General features: G+C 39.5%; 1 protein-coding gene across 5 annotated transcripts in view; it reads left to right on the forward strand.

The window, feature by feature from the left end:
* The window catches only part of Cdk19 (cyclin dependent kinase 19), a 218973-nt gene that overhangs the window by 161441 nt on the left and 34847 nt on the right, over nucleotides 1-22685 (forward strand). For 4 of the 5 annotated variants that reach the window (XM_008852410.2, XM_008852412.3, XM_029555722.1 and 1 more), the window contains one exon: nucleotides 12519-12576. The exons of the other annotated variant lie outside the window; for it this stretch is intronic. In XM_008852410.2, the coding sequence (XP_008850632.1) occupies nucleotides 12519-12576 (58 nt within the window). The remainder of the gene's footprint in view (nucleotides 1-12518; nucleotides 12577-22685) is intronic. 5 annotated transcript variants of the gene reach the window in all.

Genomic DNA, 22685 nt, shown 5'->3' on the forward strand with positions numbered 1-22685 from the left:
GTTTTCAGACTTTCTCCTTGGGTCTGGAATCTTCTAAGAATGATTTTGGCCACAGGAACTTGGGTTTTGGACTGACCTGAGAGCCTGGCTGTGGCCGTGCCACGCAGGGATGCAAAGGCTGATGGGGTGGGAATAAGCCCCAAGATTTCCCAGGGAGTGGATTGAGTAGTTGGGTTGTACTGGATGCAAAGGATCAGGAAGAGGCAAGGTAAGCCTCGGAAGCCCAGAAAGAGGCTGTCAGCCCCAGAAAAAGGCTGGCGGGTGTTGCAGGATCAGGAAGCAGAGAGGTGGGGGCGGGGCCGGGTCTAGAGGTAGTGCTCCTGGGGCCCAAGGAAGGCACCAAGCTGGTGGGGGTGAACAGGGTCAGGAATCAGCAGTGGCTCCCCAGGTGTCTGGGGCCCCAAGACTAGGAATGGCACAGGGCCCAAGCTAGGAGTAGAGAACAGCGGGGGAGATGGAAGGGTGAGCCCGGCTGGTGGAGTCAAGGCGCGGAGGACTGCACTAGGTAGACTTACCCCCAGAGAGGCCTGAGGGCGGGAGAGCGGGCCAGGAGAGTTAGCCAGTGGTGCGGGTCGGGGAAGCAGGGAGAGGTGAGGGCGGGGCCAGGTCCTGTGGAAGCAGTGCTCCTGGGGCCCAAGGAAGGCACCAAGCTGGCCTGGTCGAAAATGATCAGGAAGCAGCACCAGTTCCCCAGGTGTCTGGGGACCCAAGACCAGGAATGGCGCAGGGCCCAAACCAGGAGCAGAGAACAGTGGTGGAGATGGAAGGGCGAATGAGGCCGGGGAGTCAATGCGCGGAAGGCTCTGCGATCCCCCCTCTTTTTTTAATTGGTAAACCACCTGTCAAAGGACACTTATGCCTTACCCCATAGCTAACCATTGGCAATTTAGTTCATTCATTTATTTGTTCATTGATTCAAAAAATATTTATTCAGTATTTAGTGTATGGCAAGATTCCAGACGTTGACATATAAGTATCAGAACTCTCTGCCTTCCAAGTTGTTACAGCACATTGATCAGATTCTCTACATTTAAAAATTCTCTACCCTTCCCTCCCCTTCCCTTCTTCCTTTCTCTCCAGGTTTTGAGACAGGCTCTTCTTCCCCAGCCTGATTTTGAACTTGCTGTGTAATCAAGGATGAAGTTGAATCCTGTTGCCTCCTCTTCTCAAGTGCTGGGATTACTGACATGACTCACCATGTCTCTCCCCCTATATTTTAAAATGCTTAACTATCCAATTAATGAGGTTGTTTTAAGTTGTAAATAGTTATGTAAATAGTTGTAAATAGACTAATGCTATGTGCAGTTGACTGTTGTATTTGCTAAAGAAAAGAAAGCATAGTGCTGACTTTTAGGTAGTTACTTGTCTTTTCTGATACAGCATAGAATTTTATTTGTTCAGGGGAACAATAAAGAATAGTGCACTGAAATGATCATGAACTGATGGTTTCCTCCCAGGAATGTACTTGTGTATCAAATGTGAAGGGAATTGTATATTTAAATAAAAGCATAGTTGTAGCCACGAATATCAGACTAGTACTATTCACTGTTACAGAAACTAGCCCAACTGATATTCTGATTGTCTTTGTGCCTGTCGTTCAGGACTGTTGACAGTTGTGTTTATGCTTTTCTATCTTTGGTGCTGGTAAGGGTCATATTGTGAGTTCCAGTATCCTGAGGCGGGAAATGCAAAGCAAATACAGTAGAATGGATCCTAGGACTGTTCTATTTATGATGCACCAGTTAACTGAAATAAATTTAACCTTGTAAAAAATTGATCCTATAAAAGGAAAACGCAGATCTGAAGCACATGTAAAGTATCATGAATATAAATTTAAGAATTATCTAAATTCTGCAGAAATACAAACATTACAGGAATAGCTTTTGTATAATCATATTGTTTATTGCATTATTTCCATGACTTTTACCTTTAGCATACAGTTAACTAAAACAAACCTTGTACCATTGATTTGTCTTGGATTTTATTGCCAGTAACTTAAATGTGAGGCATCCAGCTTCTGCCATTTTTACTGTTTCTATGGTAACTAAAGTGTGCAAACCCAGCAGTATCACTTTCTTTCGCAGCTGGCATTTTGTGTTCACCGTCAGAAGAAGAGTTTTGGTGAAGCATAATCTGTGTTAATTGGGACGTAACTAGGTCAGAACAGTTTTGGTGTCCTTTCTTTATCCATTCAGGTTTGTGTGTGGGCATGGGTGTGTGTTCATGAACTACAGTTTTTTGTTTTGTTTTGTTTTGTTTTTTAAAACATGCGCACTTTCATTGGTTAATGGTCATTAAAGTTAGTCTTTTGAAAATTAAACACCCATAGATGCAATTCAGTGTGAAGTCTTGAGAATTGAATTGAGTCATTCTAAGGCCTGCTAGGTCCTTGATTAGGGAAATTTCCAAAATAAAATGTCTATAAGAAAATGCTGTGAAAATGCTGCTCGTAGCTATATAATTTATCTTTTTATTGTTTTTGTTTTGCGATATAGATATTTAGTAACCTTAACTTTTTTTTTTTTTTTTTTTTTTTTTTACTTTTCTGAAGGGACAGGTGATCCCATTTCAGTGATACATCTTCAAATAACTCCAATATATAATTCTACGTCTTAACTTGGCTGCAGGATCCCTTGGCTGTGGATGCTGCTCAAGCTCTGGGTTCCTTTCTCAAACTATGCAAGAGTCATAGGCCACTGCTGCCTTAAGCCATGCTAATGCCCTGCCTTCACATCAGAAGGCGTGGAACTTTAAGCTTCCATGGACTTGCAGTATGTTATCACAAAAACATTCTTTAACTTCAGTACTAAGATGGAACCTCCCCCTTTCCTCTTTGTACTCTGCTTCATTTTAGTGCCCATGTTCTTTGTCAAGGTAGCAAGATCACAAGAACATTGAGTAGAGTTAGCTGATATCAGCCCACTCCTGTACTTCTTGCATTCAGCAATTCATAAACTATTTTCATTTCTTATATGAAGCAAATTTTGCTCTCATGTCTTGGACTTTATTGTGTTTACATCTTAAAAATTTTAATTTGAATACATTTTAAAAATCCAAACTTAGGAATTACAGAATATTATAGTAAATGGTATGTAAAATGGTATATAAGATAATCTTGCAATTTAAAAATCATGACCTATCATGAACTTTAGGCCTTCATACTCTGAGTTTGCTTTTGCCTCATTTCCACTTGCTTGAGTTAGTATGTCTGGCCTTTTTAAATGCACAGGAATTACTTTGATTGGGTTACCACTGACCTGATCATCCATTGGAGAAACATCTATTGCATCTGGTAGCCATTTCCTTTTAAAACCCTTTTCATCTCAAGACCTCAGTGCTCTCTTAGGCATTAATCTTCCCTCCCTCTTCCCCTCTCTCATGCTTCCCCCCCCCCGCCACTTTCTCCCTCCCTCCACCTCTCCAAACGCAAACCTTGTGGCAGCCTTCACCTACTCTTCGAACACAGACTCAAGAATTAACCCAATTCTGGTTACTAAAATTGCTTGTGCTAAAAGCAGAACCACTTGAAATAGGAAACATTGTCTTTCCTTGGTTTCTTCACTATAATCATCAGACTGTGTGGTTCTCCCTGTCCTAAAGTTCACCAGGCATACTTTTGCCTCGGGTCCTGCAACTTATTCCCTCTGCTTAGATTGCTCTTCCTCGACACCCAGGTGGCTCACAACCACACTTCCTTCAGAGCTTATTCCAAATGTTACCTTCTCAAAGAGGCTTTCCCCAAAGAATCTGAAACAATGCTTAACTACAGTTGATGATAACAACTTCAAACTCCACAGCTGTGCCTATCCTCAATTCCTTGCTTTATTTTTGGTTGTTATCTTAATATGCACATGCAAAAAAATATTTGCAATATTTATGTATATTAAAAGCATAACAGTGCCATGAATGTTGAGAATTTGTTGCCTAATAGCTAGAAGATTGCCAATAGCATGCTTCTGCTTTTGTTTCCGCCATCCTATCCTCCTCCTCCTAAGAGGTAACAGATGTACCAGGTTTTGAATCAGTTATTCTCCTCTATTTAAAAATAGGTTTATCTCATTGTGTATATGCCTACATGGTATATTTAGTTCTGCTTGGTTCTAAGCTCTATGGAAATGATACTGTGTTGTACACAGTCTTTTAAAACTTGCTTTTTTCATGTAACATATTTCTAAGATTTGAACCTGCATTTACATTTACTTGTAAATTAGTGATTTTTCCGTTCTGTTTGAAAATTCATTGTGTGATTTTACCATATAATTTTCTTTAATTATGAACCATGCTGTTAACATTCTTGTCATTTTGGTTGCAAACCTAAGCCTTTACCAGCTGCACCAGCTGTCCAGCTCTGTTAACATTCTCTGTACATATAAACATGGATTTACTGAGTCAAAGAGTATATGTAGTTGTTCACTTTTGCAATATGATGTCAAATTATTTTCCAAAGAAATTACCTCATTTATTCACCCAACAGTATCACATGGGTGTTGCAACTGATGTACTTCCTTCATTTGTAATCAGTTTAGGTTAAGAGTGAAAGGCCACCTCACTGCTCCTACTTTGCATTCCCCTCAGTATTAACTTAGGTTGAACATCTTTTTATATGGTTATTGGTTTAAAATAATTTTGCTTTACTTAAATATCTGAATGCTTTTCTTATATTTCTGTTTGTTTTTAAAATTTTGACTTGTAGGAGATTCTTTAATCTTTGTTGTTCTCCTAGTTTGTGTGGTCTTTAATTTTCTTAATGTTTTGATGATTGAAAGTTCGTTTAGCATGGCAAAACATCTCAGTCTTTTATGATTAAATTTTTTGTTTGGCGCTACAGAGATGGCTCAGTGGTCTTCAGCATGTACTGCTCTTGCAGAGGACTGGAGCTCAGTTCCTAGTATCCTCATCGATTGGGTTCGCAACTGCTGTAACTCCAGCTCCAGGAATCTGAGCCCTTCTGGCCTCCACAGGCACCTGTATCCTCTCTCTCTCTCTCTCTCTCTCTCTCTCTCTCTCTCTCTCTCTCTCTCTCTCTTTCTCCCACTCCCTCTCTCCCTCACATACACACACTTTATTTTTATTTTATGTGTATGAGTATATTGCCTGCATGTATCTGCATGTATATAAATGCACCCATGTCATACAATGCCAGTAGAGGTCAGAAGAGGGTATTAGATTCCCTGGAACTGGAGTTACAGATGGTTGTTAGCCACCATGTGGATGCTGGGAATCAAACCCAGGTCCTCTGCAAGAGCAGCCAGTGCTCTTAACCACTAAGCCATCTCTCCAGCCCCACAATTTAAAATAAAATAAAATAAATAAAATAAAATGGTATTTTTGTTGTTTTTTAAGAAAGAAACTTCTGCTTGCCAGGATCAAACAGATATTCTTACCAAGTACCATGGCGTACACTTCTAAACCCAGTTACTCAGGAGACCAAGGCAGGAGGATCCTGATTTGAGGACAGTTTTGGTTACATAATAAATTACAGGTCCTGTCTTTTTTGCAGGGAGGGGAGCGGGGACAGGGTCTCCCTATAGCCCCAGTTGGCCTGGAACTCGCTCAAGAAAAAAAGGAAGATATTTCATTTTTTCTGGCAAACTTTTGTTTTTCAATTAGATCTTTTTCTTCCACTTGAAATTAATATAGTTAAGGAGTCATTTTATTTTTTCCATATTGAGTAATCTGTTTCTCCTCACCACTTTTGTGAATAATTTCTCCACTGACTTCAAGTTCTTCTCTCTGTCGTAGTCCCTCTAGGTTCTCACTCTACCCTGCTGATAACTATCTAACCCTGTGCCACTACACACTGGGCTAATTATTGCCATGAAACAAATCTTGATGTCTTGCTATGAGCCAGATTCCTATATATACCCCTCCACCCACCAACATACTTTCTACATGAATGTCTTGGCTATTGTTAGCTCTTTGTTCTTCCACGTACATTCTATCAAACTAGGTCCTTGAGCATACTTGTCAAGTGCTCTATAACTGAGCTATATTTTATGCTCAGCCCTTGGCTGTTGTTTCTTGTTTCTTGTTTGTTTGTTTGTTTGACACAGCATTCTTGTTATATATGGGGCGCGCGGGGCTCTCGTGGCACCGGTCCCCTGCGCGCACCCTGGAGAGGCGGCGGGTCTGGCCGCGCACCGCGTCGCTGTCCACCGCTGAGGTGCTGAAGGTCTCGTGCTAGCGTGGCGCAAGTCCCCGGCGCACGTCCCCGGCGCACACCTGGAAAGGCGGCGGGCACCGCGGGCTCTTCTGCTCCGCGTTGCTGGCTCTCTGCTTTTCCGCTGCTTCTCTGTGTCCTCTGAGGCTTCTGCTACCGGGGCTTGCCTGGCCAAGTTCCGCCCTCATTTCACCCGTGTACTCTCTCTCTGAGTTCGGGACCGTCAGCTGCCAGGTCACGAGGAGAGGTACGAGGCGGCTAAAGCTAGGTTTCGTGAGTCGATGACGGAAGGATATCGCCCCCGGAGAGACTGGATCATAGGCAGTGAGACACAGGACTCAGCTCAATCCGTGTTACAGCTCTTTAGTCAGTGACTCAGCTCGGCTCCAAGTCTGTGTTTCAGCTCCTAGCTCCTAGTGATCCAGCTCCTAGTGATCCAGCTCCAATATTGAGAGAAAACCAGGACATTTTATACCGTGGGGGTAGTGGTAAAAGCTTTAGCTGATAGGCACTTTGTGGGATACCCTATTTACATGTGGAAGTGGGCTCCTGCCAGGCTGCTAGACTACCAGAAAAATCACACAGGAAAACCTGGCATTTCCAGAGCCGGAGGTCATGTTTCTGTGGCGGCTACTTCAAAAGACGAGTCAGGAAGATGCCGGGAAGGTACCCTGATGAAAAGGAGTCTTCTGCATATGAAACCGAGCCCATGGGCTGTCCAGACATGGAGAGACTACTACTTCACAAACAAGGGTCCCAAACAGTTATAGTCCTCAGGCTGGCATTAAACTTGGTATATAGCCCAAGTTTTTGTTGTTGTTGTTGGAGACAAGGTCTTACTGTGCAGCCCTATCTGGCCTAGAACTTGCTATGTAGAACAAACTGGCCTCTAACTCAGATCACAGAGGTCCACCTGCCTTTACCTCCTGAGTGCTGGGATTAAAGATGTGCACCATCATATACCACACCCCTCCCTTTTACCTTCCTTTTTTTTTTCACAGGCTGTCACTATATAGCCTAGCCTGTCCTTATACTTGTGCTACGAGTCCTGAGATGACAGGCACACACTACTACATCAGCTCATTTTCTTGACTTCGTCTATCTTATATACAGGTTCAGCATAATAGTATGAAGTTCTTTATAGGATTCTTCTGTTTTTCTGTCATCCACTGGATCTATACTTCTGTTTCTTGTCATTTGCAATGCAATTTTTTTTCTTGCTTGTTTATTCTGTTGAGCTGCAGCTGCTTTTCTTTAAACTTAACTTGGACACATAATACATTATGTCTAGACTTTTCTTCCTAATGCAAATGTTCAGACGTATAAATTTCCCTCATTAGTATGTCATTAGCTGTATTCCACAAGTCCTGATACAGTTTATTTTATTTTATTTATTTATTTATTTTTTGGTATTTTTGAGACAGATTTTCCCTGTAGTATACTTTAGAAATATTTCTTAATTTAACAAATCTATGATGCTTCAATTCATATTTTCATAATTAGATTTTTATTTGAGTGTAGATAGAGTTGCAGGTAGTTGTGAGCCACCTGATGGGTGCTGGGAACTTAACTTTGGCCCTCTGGAAGATCAGCAAGTGCTCTTAATCACTGAGTCATCTCACCAGCCCTCAATTGGTTTTTGACCTAAATATATTATGGTCAGAAAATATAATTATTTTGATAACAGTTCTTTGATGTTTTCTTTCTTTCTTTCTTTCTTTCTTTCTTTCTTTCTTTCTTTCTTTCTTTCTTTCTTTCTTTCTATCATCTATTTTTTGCTCTTTTTGAGACAGGGACTTCCTGTAGCCCCAGCTGGCCTGGAACTTGTTATGTAGACCAGGCTGGCCTCAAACTCAGAGAGATCTGCCTGCCTCTGCCTCCCAAGTGCTGGGACTAAAGGTGGCATGCACTAGTATGCCTGGCTCTTTTTTTAGTTTTTAAAAAATATTTTTATTTTATATGTATGCATATGCACGTATTGCCTGCATTGCATGTAGGTAAGTGCCCATGACCTGTGTCATGCAGTGCCCATGGAGGACAGAAGAGGCTGTCGGATCCCCTGGAACTGGAGTTACAGACAGTTGGTAGCTGTTATGTGGGTGCTGGGATTTGAACCCAGCTCCTCTGCAAGAACAGCCAGTGTTAACTGCTGGGCCATCTCTCCAGTCCCTTCTCTTTAAAATTTTATTTGTTTATTTTTATTTTGTGTGTATGAATGTTTTGCCTGCATGTATGTAAGTGCACCTGTGTCATACAACACCTACAGAGGTCAGAAGAGGGAGTCTGATCCTGTGGAACTGGAGTTATGAATGGTTGTTAGCTGCCATGTGGGTGCTGGGAATTGAATCTGGTCCTCTGAAAGAGTAGCCAATGTTTTTAATCACTGAGCCATCTCTCCAGTCCCCTCTTTGAAGTTTCTTGAGACCTGTTAGTACATAATCAATTTGCAAATGTTCCGTATGTGCCTGAGGAAAATAAATATGTATTTACTGATTATTGAGTAATACTGTATATATACCCATTAGTTCATCCTTGTTAATTGCATTCTTTGGGTACACAACTTTTTTTTTTTTGGTCTTTTTGAGACAGGGTCTCCCTGTAGCCTCAGCTAGTCTGGAACCTTCTATGTAGACCAGGCTGGCCTTGAATTCACAGAGATCTGCCTGTCTCTACTTCCCGAGTGCTGGGATTAAAGGCGTGCCACCACCACTCCTGGCTGGGTACACTACATTTTTACAAATATTTTATCTGTTTGACATATCAATAATTAAGAAAAGTATATTATCACTAGTCTTTTTTTTTCTCCTTGAAGTTAATTATCAAGTGTATGTGTATACACACACACACACACACACACACACACACACGAGAGAGAGAGAGAGAGAATTTACATAATTTAAGAATTTTCCTTCTTCCTAGTAAATTGAACCTTGTATCACACTTGCCAACTATGACTCTAATAATGCTTTTGTCTTCAAAGCCGTTTCAGTTGACATTTCTGTATTGGCTTAGTTTTCCTTCAGCAGTTTGCCTAGTATATCTTTATGCATCATTTTAGCTTTTGTAGTCCTTATGTTTTGATGGCCTCTTACTATAGCTTGTGAATAGATTTTGGTTTTGATACAATATGGAAATGGATGCCTTTTAGCTGGAAAATACATTGTTTTACTCTGAGGCTCACAATAGGGAATTTTGCCTCTTTTGAGGGTCTTGATAGTTGTAGAGTCACTTTGCTTCTTCACTTCGCTCATGACCTAAGGTTCAGTTTCCCCACTGAACTGCATAATTAGCATCTGCTCTCAGACTCATCCTGCCTTTCCTTAACTCCAGCAATAAGAGTATGTTGTTTGGATCAGGGTAAAGGTTATTGTAGATATTCCTGAGCTCTTGTAAGATGAGAAATGCCTTGAGAAATTTTTCTTACGCAACATGCCGCTCTCTGTAGGGCAGAGTACCTCTGTGCACGTAGCTATACTATCAGATGTGACGATCTCCTTGTTTTGTACTTATCCACAGTATATACCAATGTGTGGTATTTATTGTTTTTTTTCCTCTTTCTACTAAAATGTAAGCTCTACAAGAGCAAAACTTTTTTCTATTTTTTTCTACCGTCCATGCCAGTCTCCATTACTTAGTATATGTTGAATGAATGAGTGTAGAGAGGATGCTGCAATGAAAACAAAAGGCCATGTGTTGAACCTTGAAATGTATTTATGTTCCTCTGTCACATCTTAAAAGAAATCACACTTTGTTGTTGTTTTTATTTTTGGATAGGGTCTCTCTGTTGCCCCAGCTGGCTTGGCACTGTGAGAACCAGACTAGATCCATCCCATAGCGATCCACCGGCCTCTCCCTCATGAGTGCAGGGATTGAAGGCATTTGCTACCCACTGAGCTACATATTTTTTTTTTAACTAAAGTAGCCATCTTCCAACCTGTCTACTTGTCTCCACTTTGTTGTCCATTTATTTGTTTCAATCCAGCCTTCGTATTGCTGTCAGACTTTTTTTCCTAAAGATGTGATATTGTGTTCTCCTGGATACTTCCAGTTTCTTGAACATGACATTTATGTTCAGCATAGTTTTCCAACCTTCTTACTGACTATTCTCTGCCCTCATAACATCAGAATGCTTTTAGACACTCAGTGTGCCATGTCTGTGTTTTCTCATGACCGTTTCTTTACCTATTAGGGTTCTATGAACGTGAAAAGCTACATCTTATTTTTTGTTCTTATTTTTGAGACAAGGTCTCCCTGTAGCCCCAGCTGGCCTGGAACTCTCTATGTAGTCCAGACTAGCCTCGAACTCACAAAGTGCTGGGATTAAAGGTATGCACCACTACGCCCCGCCATTTTTTCAAAATGTTTTATTATTTATGTTTTGTGTGTATGTGTGTATTGCCTGCATGTAAGTGCACCCATGTTGTGCGGTTCCCTCAAAGGTCAGAAGAGAGTGTCAGATTCCCTGGAACCGGAGTTATAGACAGTTGTTAGCCACCATGTGGCTGCTGGGAACTGAAGAGCAACCAGTGCTCTTAACTGCTGCTGAGCCACCTTTTCAGCCCCTGAAAAGCCATTTTTTAAGCTTATGAAAATCTTCATCAGCTTTACTAAGTCATCTTTTTAATCCCAATGTCACTGAAAAGAATTGCTGTTTCTCAGTGATGTTTTCTCCTCTTTATTTTAGTATTTTCATAATATTTGTAGTCTAAAAAGTTGTCTAAATTCTTGTGCTAGATTTAAGCTCCTTGAATCAATATCTTCATTTTCCCGCCTTTATTTGATGAACGTCTGCAGTATAACATTGCATAATGGATCTTGGATTGATAGTTGCTTAACTTGAATTTTGAACATTTTTGTCTGTTGCTCTTTTACTCTCCTGCCCTGGTGATCTACTCCTGCCCCATATTTGGTTATCACACTCTTCAGGCAAGGACTGTAAGTCCAGACTATCATATTCCCATTCTCTTGGCTAGTACTGGCTTAGACATCTCATGTTATCAAACACAGTGCCCTCACCTGCTTTTTGTGACACCCCATCCTAAGCTGGTATCTTTCATAACTTTGCAACTTCTGTAAAAGGCACCATTATTCTTGTTACTTATAAAGAAAGCCAAGATCTTGGTGAAATCTTTGTCATGGTTTTTCTTAATCTTTGTCTGCTCTCAATCATAGAGTCTTATAAACTTTCTCCTCTAAAATGCTTCTCAGCCCTGTACCTCTCTTTGTCTCCCTTTGTCACTTCACACCACTTCGGTCTCTTTCTGTGATCTCACTGCCTGTAGTGTAAGGGTCAGATTATTTCAGTGTTCAGCATGAGCCTTCTCCGTCTGTCAACTCAGACAGCTTCATAGGTGAAAAACCTCTAGTGCCCTTGCTCTTCTTCTGCTCTGCCATGCCGGATCCTGTTCGATGTCAGGGTCTGGCTAATGGACCCTGCCCCTACTCTCACCCCCAGTGAGTATTTCTCTTGATAGTGAAATTGCTAATCGCTTCTTCCTTTGAAGTATTTGTGTGTATATACTTAGTGTTTTCATTGAAAATTTTAGAATAAAAATCAGTAAAATGGAAGAACTCTTGAAGGGGATAAGGTCTGTCCCGAAAGCTATCCCTCAAAGATATGTCTATATGCATCTGCTGAGTTAATGAATCCAGTAAATTGAAAATACATAAATTTTCTCTCTAGAGTTTACAGAGGAGCTGACTTACCTCTCCTCACCTGAGTCCATTGTCAAAAGTTGTGTTTCCTCATGTCTGCAGATGAGAATGATTTGAAAGGTTGAAACTTTTGCAGCTTTACATGCGTGTGCGCGTGCGCGCGCGCGCGCGCACACACACACACACACACACACACACACACTAGCTTTTTTTTCCTACATCTTGAAATTAAGTTTGAAATTTCTTACTTTTGCATGTGTTATAACTGACATAAATTTCAATGGGGTCTGTCTATATGTTGTTGGTCCTAGAGAAGTTCAGAAATATCTAGCAAGGAATATTCCATTTGATTTACTTAATTGAATAAAAAGTTATATTCATAAATTATATTATGGGCAGTAAACAATGTATATAATTTGTTCAGGTTTTTAACATACAGGATGAATAAAAATGATAGCTTTAATTAGTTTGTGATTATATAATTTTGAAAATAAGGTGTTTTTCCCTGGCAAGGATGTTTATATAAGTTTAGTGCTAACTTTAAGAATATCAAATGCTTTAACTATAAAGGATGCTTAGTATTTGGTCAGTTTAGACTGAATGAAAATACATAAATGATATTTTCATATTTAAAAATTTTGCCATTTTAGAGCATGTCAAATGAATAAATGTAGTAATTTGAATGCTCTATTTTTGTTTCTAGAAACCAGCAAATATCCTAGTAATGGGAGAAGGTCCTGAAAGGGGGAGAGTCAAAATAGGTAGGTAATTATTCCTAAAGTAATTGCTTAAGAAACTGACATGACTACAAAGATGGTTTCCCTTTTTTATACCCTTATTTAAGTTAATGATTTTTTAATTACTTTATCATAGTGCTTTTAGAGATGTTGGAAAATGTAGGTAGTCTATAAAGCCAGTAATGTTTTTCCAAAAAATAGGATCCTAGCATTCTAAATTGAGAAGTGGGAATTGACAAGCCTACAGCTGGACTAGGGAGGACAATGCAGAAGTAGAAAACTAGTCCAGTTTCTGAAGAAGACATTCTAAACTAGGTTCCCCTGCTTTGAACCTCTGCCCTGAGTTTGAAGAGATTCACCTTCATTCAGAACCATGTTGCAGTTAATTATTGATAGCTGCTTTTCTTCCATTCCCTTTCTTTTCCACTCAGTTGTTTCTATTTTCAGTTTACACTCACTCTTTCTTACAGGCATTTATTGAGTTTCTACATTTTGCCAGGCTAAGGTGAAAGGGACATTAAAGCTAGTCTCTCCCCATAGGAATTAGTAAAAGAAATAGTTGAGTGATGCAGCACGGTTGGTTCTTTAATATGTTTCTCCATTCACACAGCCACCTTCTAAAGGTGAATACCACAGAGAGGGAAGGCCATGCTTACTCTTTCAAGCCTTGGCTAGAATTTATGCCCTGAGGCCTTTTCCCTACAAGTATGGCTGCCTAAGGATGTCAGAGCTGAGTGTAACCTCACTCGCTCTACTTCTTAAAAAGCCTCAGAGAAAAGACTTATTCCCGAGTTCTACCTTTTAGTGCCCTTTTAAGTATCTCCCTGCTCTGCTTAAGCTCCACATACTATAGCATTGCCACATAGCTCTTGTCTAGTTTCTTCTCTTCCCTTTAAATTTGACCTTTGTTGATGCAAAACACTGCTCTTAATTCAAAATCAAGAGAGAGTTTATTCTGAGCTGAATATGAGTGACTGTGGCCTGTAAACATGGATTCAGGTTACCGCCAATAACAAGTTTCATTGTGGAAGCATTTACAGGAACTTTTACATATATCAAGGCATTTTCCACATGCATCGGAAACACCAGGTAGACAGACATTTTATAGCAAAGGTGGGGGGACATGTGGTGATGGTGACATAGACAGGCGGATGACTTCTGCTATAGGTTTAGGATGTTATCTGATGACATTCTTAGCCCTTAGGTTGATGGAAGCTAATGATCTGTACATTCCAAAGGTTTTACCTGATAGTTGGAAAGATATTAGGTCAGACACAGACACAGACACAGACACAGACACAATCGAATAAATAAAGGTAGCCTGAGATCATTTGGCTTTGTATCTGCAAAATTCGAACTCTCTACAGTCATGATGTTCTAGTTAGTCAGCCACCTTGTGGAACCTTTACCATAGGTGTGGCATTTCTCTGAGAACTTCAACTCAACAGTTCCTCCTCTTGGCCATGCATCACATTTTGTGCATATAGGAACCATATGTTTTACATCCCATGCCACGAGGATGACTCATTCTGTGCATCTAGTAAAGGTGAGGAGTATGCAGGAAAGCAGTTTTCAGGGGAGGGAGATAGTTGTAACAGCCATTAAGAAAGAAGCCCCTGCATCATAGAACATGGTTAGCTATCAGGATCAGAACGTTTTTCTGTTTTCTGTCCTCTGTATCTGATATTTATATGTGACATATGAATATTAAGAATATTGTAAAATACGGGTGGGAAAGATGGCTCAGTGGTTAAGAACACTGGCTATTCTTGCAGAAGACCCGGGTTCGAATCCCAGCACCCACATGGCACCTACTAACTGTCTGTAACTCCAGTTCCAGGGGATCTGATGGTCTCTTCTGTCCTCTGTGGGCATTGCAGGACACGGGTGCACTTAACCTACATGCAGGCAATACACACATACACATAAAATAAAAATAATAAAAACATTTTAAAAATTATAAAATAGTCAAGAGCATAATATAACCTTAAGAATTAAAAGTAACATGAAAATAAACATTTAAAAAATATTTTATTTATTATTTTTATTTTATGTGTATGAGTGTATTGTCTGCATGTAGGTAAGTACACCTGTGTCATGCAGTACCCACAGAGGACCGAAGAGGCCGTCGGATCCCCTGGAACTGGAGTTACAGACAGTTGTTAGCTGCCATATGGATGCTGGGATTCAAACCCGGGTCTTCTGCAAGAACAATCAGTGTTCTTAACCGCTGAGCCATCTCTTCAACCCCCCAAATAACAGACATTTTAACAAACAAAAAGAAATAATGATCTTTAAACCAGTCTGACTGTTGTTACCTGTGTCTACAGTCATTTATATTCTGTGAAATAGCTTTATTTAATGTTTGGGGTATTTGGAATAATTTGTTTTAGTTTTCTTTTGGCCAGTTTGCTCTTATAGCCATAACCTTATATGGCACAGCCAATTTTAATTTTAGGATTGACTCTTAATGTTCACATTACTATAACCGTTATTTGTGACATTTTATTTGTTCTATTATTTTGATTTTATATGAGATTACAGTTTGGGGAAGCAAATGGGTAGTAATCACATTAAAGAAGAAATCAGATAATATAATACAATAAATATTATTTTAAATTCTTTCCCAACAAAGTTGACCTTTTTACATGTATCCCATGTTATTAGCAGCAGGGAAAAAAAGAGACTAAACTTTTGAGAAATCAGGGCTTCATAGATTTTGTGCATATAATAAAATGTTATTTCTTATTTTACAATCAGAAAGGTACTGGAATGAAAATAAGAGTTATTTTGTAATAATAGCCATTTACTGTTCGTTGGCAAAGTAGGAGTATTATTTAGTGTTTTTAAAGAATATTGTTTGACAATTTCAGGTATGTATACAATGTATATTGATCATATCCACCCCCAGCACCCACCTCCCACTGTACCCAGACATCCCTTCAAAATGTCCACCTCCCACCTTTATGACCTCTTTTTAATAACCCACTGAGTACATTTAGTGTTGCCTGCATGCACATGGGTATGGGGCCCTCTACCTGATCTGGGCTGCTTGCCAGCTCTCATACCCCTGAAGATGAATGATTCCCCTTCCCCCAGCAGCCATCAATTGCCAATAGCTTCTCAGCTAGGGGTGGGGCCTTCTGGGCCCCTCCCTTACCCATGCTAGAATGTTGACTAGCTTGATCTTCTGTACGTCTTGTGTAGGTAACCATTGCTGTGAGTTCATGAGTGCAGTGTTCATGGCATGTCTAAAGAGATAGCATTTCACAGCCCTCCTCCCAATCTTCTGCTTTTTCTAACCCTTCTCTGTGATGTTCCCTGAGGCTTTGGGGGTAGTATTTTTTTATTTTTATTTAAAAAAATTTTTTTAGAGCCTGACGAGATGGGTCAGAAGTTAAGAACACTTACTGCTCTTTCAGAGGACCTAGGTTCAATTTCCAGCACTTACATGGCAGCTAATAACTGTCTGTAACTCTAGATCCAGAGGTAGTCCAACACGCCCCCCCTTCTGGCCTGTGTGGGCATTGCATGCACATGGTGCACTTAAATACATGCAGGCAAAACACTCATACATAAAATTAAAAACATAATAAAATTTTTATTTTTATTTTAAATTTTCATAAATTTTTTTCTTGCTGTATTATTGGGACCCTTTGAAGACTCATTTAATTGGGTTACATGAAATTTTAAGATGTAGTCTTTTAGGTTACAAGTTTCTTCTTTTAGAAATAACATTATTATGTCCTGTGTTTAAATAAATATGAGTTCTTTTTAAGGTATTTCTTTTTTTTTTTCTTTAAAGACAGGGTCTCCCATAGCCCAGCCCACCTGGAACTCACTGTGTAGACCAGGCTGGACTCACAGAGATCTGCCTGTCTCTACCTCCCAAGTACTGGGATTAAAGACATGCTCCCAGCATGTAAGGTATATCTTTAAAAATTATTTTTAGTAGATTTGTCCTAAAATTTTTAGTTCCTGTTTTTCTAGAGAGTTCTCTTTTGATGTTGCATATAGTCAGTTTAGACAAAAACACCATGAATGTTATTGCCATAAAAAGTGCTAACTCAGTATCATTGGATATCCTTAGCCAGAGTCAGTACAGTCAAAGTTGTTCTACAGTAAGTGGAAATCTGATTATTTCATTTCCCTCTTTTTAGAGCCTTTAATTTGTTGTATCTTAACAAAAATTTTAAAGATCTATTTTATGTGAGTGTTTTGCCTGCATTTATGTATCTGTACCATATTTGTGCAGTGCCTGTGGAGGACACCAGAAGGCATCGGATTACCTGGAACTGGAGTTACTGGTGGTTATGAGCCACCATGTGGGTGCAGTGAACGGAAATGTTTTTTTTTTTTTTTTTTTTTTTTTTTTTGGTGGTGGTAGTAGTAGTGCTCTTTTGTTGTTGTTTTTTGGGGTTTTTTTGTTTTTTGTTTTTTAAGACAGGGTGTCCCTTTAGCCCCAGTCTGGAACTTGCTATATAGACCAGGCTGGACTAGATCTCATAGAGATCAGCTTGCCTCTACCTCTGGATTGCTAGGCTTAAAGGCATGTACCACCATGCCTGGTTGTATCTTAACCATTTTAATGTTAGTAATAATATAGAAATCTAAGTGATTGGAACTAGTTAATATTTTTTTTCCTTTTTATTACTAGGAAGAAATTCTGTAATTTTTTTATTCTAGGAGTTTAGATTTAAAATTGTGGTATCTCTAAAATGGAGTTTTAAATTTAAAATAGGTATCAGTCAGCAACTAGATTTTTAAAAATTATACTGAATAATGAGGAGAATCTTTTATAAAGTAGGGGGAAAAATCAAGTCTTTTAAAACATCGACATTAAGTCAAGTAGGTTGAGTAAGCCTGCGGTCAGATACATGATTAATGAGAAGACAGTACTACCATCCTCATTTGTAGTTTTACTAAAATGAAGGGTAGTATTTTTATCATTTTGGAAAATATAACATGGAAATTGAAATAGCTCTTAGCTTTAAACATTTCTAAATACAAAACTATTTAAGAAATATGTTATAAAAGTTAGTGGAACTGTTTGTTGTCAGAGTCGTTTTGAGTTCAGTTACCTGGGGTGCTCAGTAGTTGAAAATAAGTTTATGTGAATGTATTTTCAGAAGCTGGGCCAAGTGTGAGGTGAAAAATACAAATCCAAGAGGGTTAATCTCCAAAAGTTTTGTAGAAGAGGAGGTGGTTGGAAGACCCTGGCAGGGCCCTTCCCATCTAGGCTGGAGGGGGGAGTCTTTGATATGTTTTTCCACATGATTTTAGCTCCCTTTTTGTTTATTTCGTTTGCGGGGGTTTTTTGTTGTTTTTTTTTTTCCTCCTAGAAATTACTGTGGAAGCCTTCTGTAACCAAATTTGAGTTTTCAGTTATTTTTAAAAGTCCCATGGAAGTATATAATGTCTGTCTTTAGCAGAGATGGCTCATATAGCCCTTTGTCTGTTTTAATAGGATGCCCAGTAATTGGGGTTTTTTTGTTGTTTGTTTTTGTTTTTTTTTTTTTTTGGTCTTTTTGAGACAGGGTCTCCGTGTAGCTCCAGCTGACCTGGAACTCTCTATGTAGACCAGGGTGACCTTGAACTTACAGAGATCCACCTGCCTCTGCCTCCTGAGTGCTGGGACTAAAGGCATGTACCACCACACCCGGCTCCTGGTGGTTTTCTGAAAGGGGTAGAGCTTAGAATTTAAAAGACATAATGGGAGTGTCTTTGTCTAAGGAAGCCAAAAACTTTTGTTAATTAATTTGGGCAATTAGTTTTTTAGTTTCATTTGTCTATTTAAACAACAGCCAGGGGATTGAAGGGCACAGTGAAAATTTTAAAAATAGATTTAAATGTATGTTCACTAAAATGACTTTTTATATAATTTAGCAGGAATACTCTAAGGAATAATTCTTTAGAGTAGATAAAAATGAATGATCCAGGTTTTTTGTTTTTTGTTTTTGTCTTTTTGGGACAGGGTCTTCCTGTTGCCCCAGGTGGCCTGGAACTCACTCTGTAGACCAGGCTGGCCTCAAGCTCACAAAGATCCACCTACCTCTGCTGGGATTAAAGGTGTGTACCACCACACTGGCATGATCCAGTTTTAAATGTCCCATTTAGTAAAGGGCTAAGACATAAAATTCTTATTCTTTAAGCCATTTTATATAAATATAAAACATTATAAGAAGTAGAAAATTAGGTTTTAGTTTTATATCAGCATATTTAAGTTTGAACTTAGAAAATTCTTTAAGTATATATTTTGAAATACATTTGACAATTTTTTTTAGCATTCGGAAGCCTGAGCCAGAGGAATTACCATGAATTGAAGGCTAGTCTGAGTTACATACTGAGTTCCAGGCCAGTCTAGGCTAGAGGGAGGCCCTGCTTCAAATAAATAAATAAATAATAAATAAATAATAAATAAATAAAATGCCTTGTGGCCTCCAGTCTGTAAATAAATAATAAGTAAATGAATATTTTGAAATTAAACCCTTATTTCTTCATAAGATAAAATGTTTTATGCCTTAAACATTTTTCTCATCGAAATAGCTTAAATTCTTTCATATTTTCTGCATGTAGAATTTCATGTTAATAAGAATATTAACTGTAAATGTAGTCTCTCTTTAGCAGTGACAAAGAAAGACATCCTCAATTGCTTTTTTACATATTGACAATTTATGAAAACACATTATTAGAGTCTCATATATTATAAAAGATAGCTGAATATAAATTATATTTATGATGGAATGAAACAGATTAGGATCATTTGTTCAAGTGGCCCAACATGAAGATATCTTTTGTAAACCTCTAAACAGACATCAGCTTGGCTTTAAAATGACCAGATTTTTTTTCTCTTCACGCCCAAATCCTACATTAACTCTTCAATGCTTTTGTTTCAGGTAGGCCTGGCTAAGAGCAGGACCTGGTGAGATAGCTGAGTTTTTGGTTTTTGTTTTGTTGTTTTGGTTTCTCAAAAGAGCAATAGCAAGAGATAAAATAGTAGGCTAGTAGGCAGGTAATACATTAGTGTTAATCAATTATAAGTTCAATTTATTAAATATATACACATACATATTTTAATATATATGTATTTTATTTTTATTTTATGTGTATGAGTGTATTGCCTGCATGTAAGTGAATACACCCATGTTGTGCAATACCATGGAGGTCAAAAGAGGGCTTTGGATTCCCCTGGAACTGGAGTTAAAGACAGTTCGTGGCTGCCTTGTGGGTGCTGGGAATTGAACCTGGGTCCTCTGCAAGAGCAGTCAGTGCTCTTAACCACTGAGCCATCTCTCCAGCCTCCACATACACATTTTAGATGAACCATGCTAAGAGCAGTTATTTTAATATGCAATAAGTTTTTAAAAGACACTAAAATCAAGCAGCCACTGGTTTGCTACTCAGTGTTGTCAAGAGTCCTAGGGACTGATTGAATTTTGTCCCAAGCAGCACAAAATTCTACATTAAAAAAAAGAAGCACATTAATTTAGGGTGTATTCTTTGTGAAACAGTGTAGAAAATTTACATCTCTCAGAATTGTCTTTTTAAAATTTGTATTTATTATTTTTATTTTATGTGTATGATAGCCTGCATGTATATGAGTGCACCCATGTTGTACAGTGCCCACGAAGGTCAGAAGAGGGGGTTGGATCCCCTGGAACTGGAGTTACGATGGATAGTTGGTAGCTGCTTTGTGGTGCTGGGAATTGAACCTGGTTCCTCTGCAAGAGTAGCCAGTGCTCTTAACTGCTGAGCCATCTCTCCAGCCCCCAGAATTTCCTTAAATGTAAGCAACAGGTCAGTGGTGAGGCTCCTTAAGTGGCTTAAGGTAATATCTTTCCCTTTTTTTTTTTATGTAGCCAGAGCTAGCCTGGATTTACTATGGAGACCAGGCTGGCCTTGAACTCACAGAGATCCTCCTGCCTCTGCCTCCCGAGTGCTGGGACTAAAGGGGTGTGCCACCACACCCAGCCCTTCCCCTATTTTTAAAAGCTAAGCAAATAGAAGTTTTGAATTAATAAAAGTTAGATAACTCTAGATTATAAGTCAGTAAGGTGATCTGAAATTCTTTTTTAGTATATTTTTAATTGAATTTTTATGTATTTCATACACAATATCTTAGTCCTCTTTATACCCCCTACCCCATCAGCACCCTCATATAATCCCTCCCCCCCACTGGATTTCAAGCATTCTGTCATCTATGTTAAGGCCTATTGAGTCAAGTTAGTGTTCCCTGCTGTTCCTCAGTGCAAGTTCATCCACTGGGGGCTAGTCAGCTTATCTAGAGTCACTCCCTTAAAGAAGATCAGTTCTTCCTCACCCAGTAGTAATCAGTTTCACAATAGTTCTTTGGCTAAGATTGGGGCCTGCTGTCCGCTTCCACAATTCTATGTTAGGTTTTTGTCTGCTTGAGTTTACATGGTTCTTGAGCGTGCTGTCTCCAATGCTCTGTAAATTCATATGAGCAAGTCCCAGGAGCCTGTAAGGCGTTATTTCCATATGGTCATGTACTTCCTCCCCTGGCTCTTACAATCTTTCTGTCCCCTCTTCTGCAGTGGTCCCTGAACTCTGGGTTCATTACCCTCTGTTGCATAAGGGAACTTCATTGATGATAGTTGAGAGATGCATTAGTATTCTTTCTACCCCTTGTTCCACTGTGTTCCCACAAGTCTTAGGTATAGAGGTTCCATTGTAGATGGAACCAACTTAGGGTTGGGCATCTCACAGACAGTTAATTTCTGTGTGTGACCAGTTATGGAACTCTGTAATTGTCTGTTGCAAAAGAAGCTGCTTTGATGAGTGGTGACTGGCGTACTTGTCTGTGATATAAGGATCCATATTTAGCACATAGTAAGAAATTAATTTGTCTAGGGATGGGACAGCTTTGGGGTTTTCTCTAAGATCTGTGATCTTCTCCAGCCATGTCTATTTCCTTATGTTTACAGTGCCACACATGAGTTCCCTCCCATTGAGGGGGCTTTAGGTTCAATTAGGTAGCTGTTGATTACGTCCAAGATAAAAGTGCCACTACTGCCCCAATACTACTCAATATAGTTTGTTGTGGTTATTAGGCCTTAAAGCTGGAGTTGGACCCTCAATTGATGTTCTCCATTAGCAGCTTCTATAGTGTCCTCCACAACTATGAGAGTTAGCCTTCAGGGACTTCCAGGTCACTTCCAACTCTGGACTTGAGAGAGAAGAACAGTGGGAGACAGGTGTTACTAGGGGGAAATGGGTAAAATGGGGGTATTTAAATGAAAGGGGAGAGGGAGGGTTATACAAGGAACTGTAGGGGTAAAGGGGAAGAAGGAGCTCAAGAGAGGGGCACCATAGGAGACATTATCAAGGGAGAAATGGGGAAAATGGGGATACTTTACCTGGGGAGGGAGGAGGAAGGGTTAGGCAGGGAGAGAGAGAAGAGAGGTTAAATAGTGCTTAGCTGGTATAAAAAAGCAGAGGGAATCATATTAGTTTAAAACCTACTGAAAAATTACACATAAAATATCTGTACATGAGTCCATGTGTATAGCTGAAGGCTATATAACAAGAAATAATGTCAGACAGGAGAAACCTCCCTTTGAGTTGTTGGCCAGGGTAGTCCAAGAGACTCCCCAAATTGCCACAGCCCTTGATTGCCTCCCAGAACTTGAAAGTAAGACCCTGTTGCTGAAGACAAGACATACTTCAGATCTGAAATTATTTAGCAAATTCCAGAGGGTCCTGCTATGATCTAAGAAACCTCATAATCAAAAGTTTTTAGCCAGGCGTGATGAGAACGCATGCTTTTAATCCAAGCACTCAGGAGCCAGAGGCAGACACATCTGTGAGATTGAGGCCAGCTGTGGCTATAGGGAGACCTTGTCTCAAAAAGAAAAAAAAAAAAAGTGTTTTTAGATCAGTTTTTGTCCGGGTTGTATAGTCTCAGGACCACTTTCCTTCTTGGCTTTATCTTAAAAGGGGCAGCAACCATCTCCTTGTTTGGTACAGAATTTTGTCATGCTTGGGAAGCTAGAGAAGACGGTAGGTGGAAAGGGTGATGGAGTCAAAGTCAGAATAGGAGAGAGTAGAGGGCCAAGTTGTGAATTCTTCAAAATTCTTTAATTCTGCCACCACCTCTAAAATTGTTTTCCACT

The sequence above is a fragment of the Nannospalax galili genome, unplaced genomic scaffold (genome assembly GCF_000622305.1).
Source record: "Nannospalax galili isolate Female #2095 unplaced genomic scaffold, S.galili_v1.0 scaffold646, whole genome shotgun sequence".
NCBI lineage: Eukaryota > Metazoa > Chordata > Mammalia > Rodentia > Spalacidae > Nannospalax > Nannospalax galili.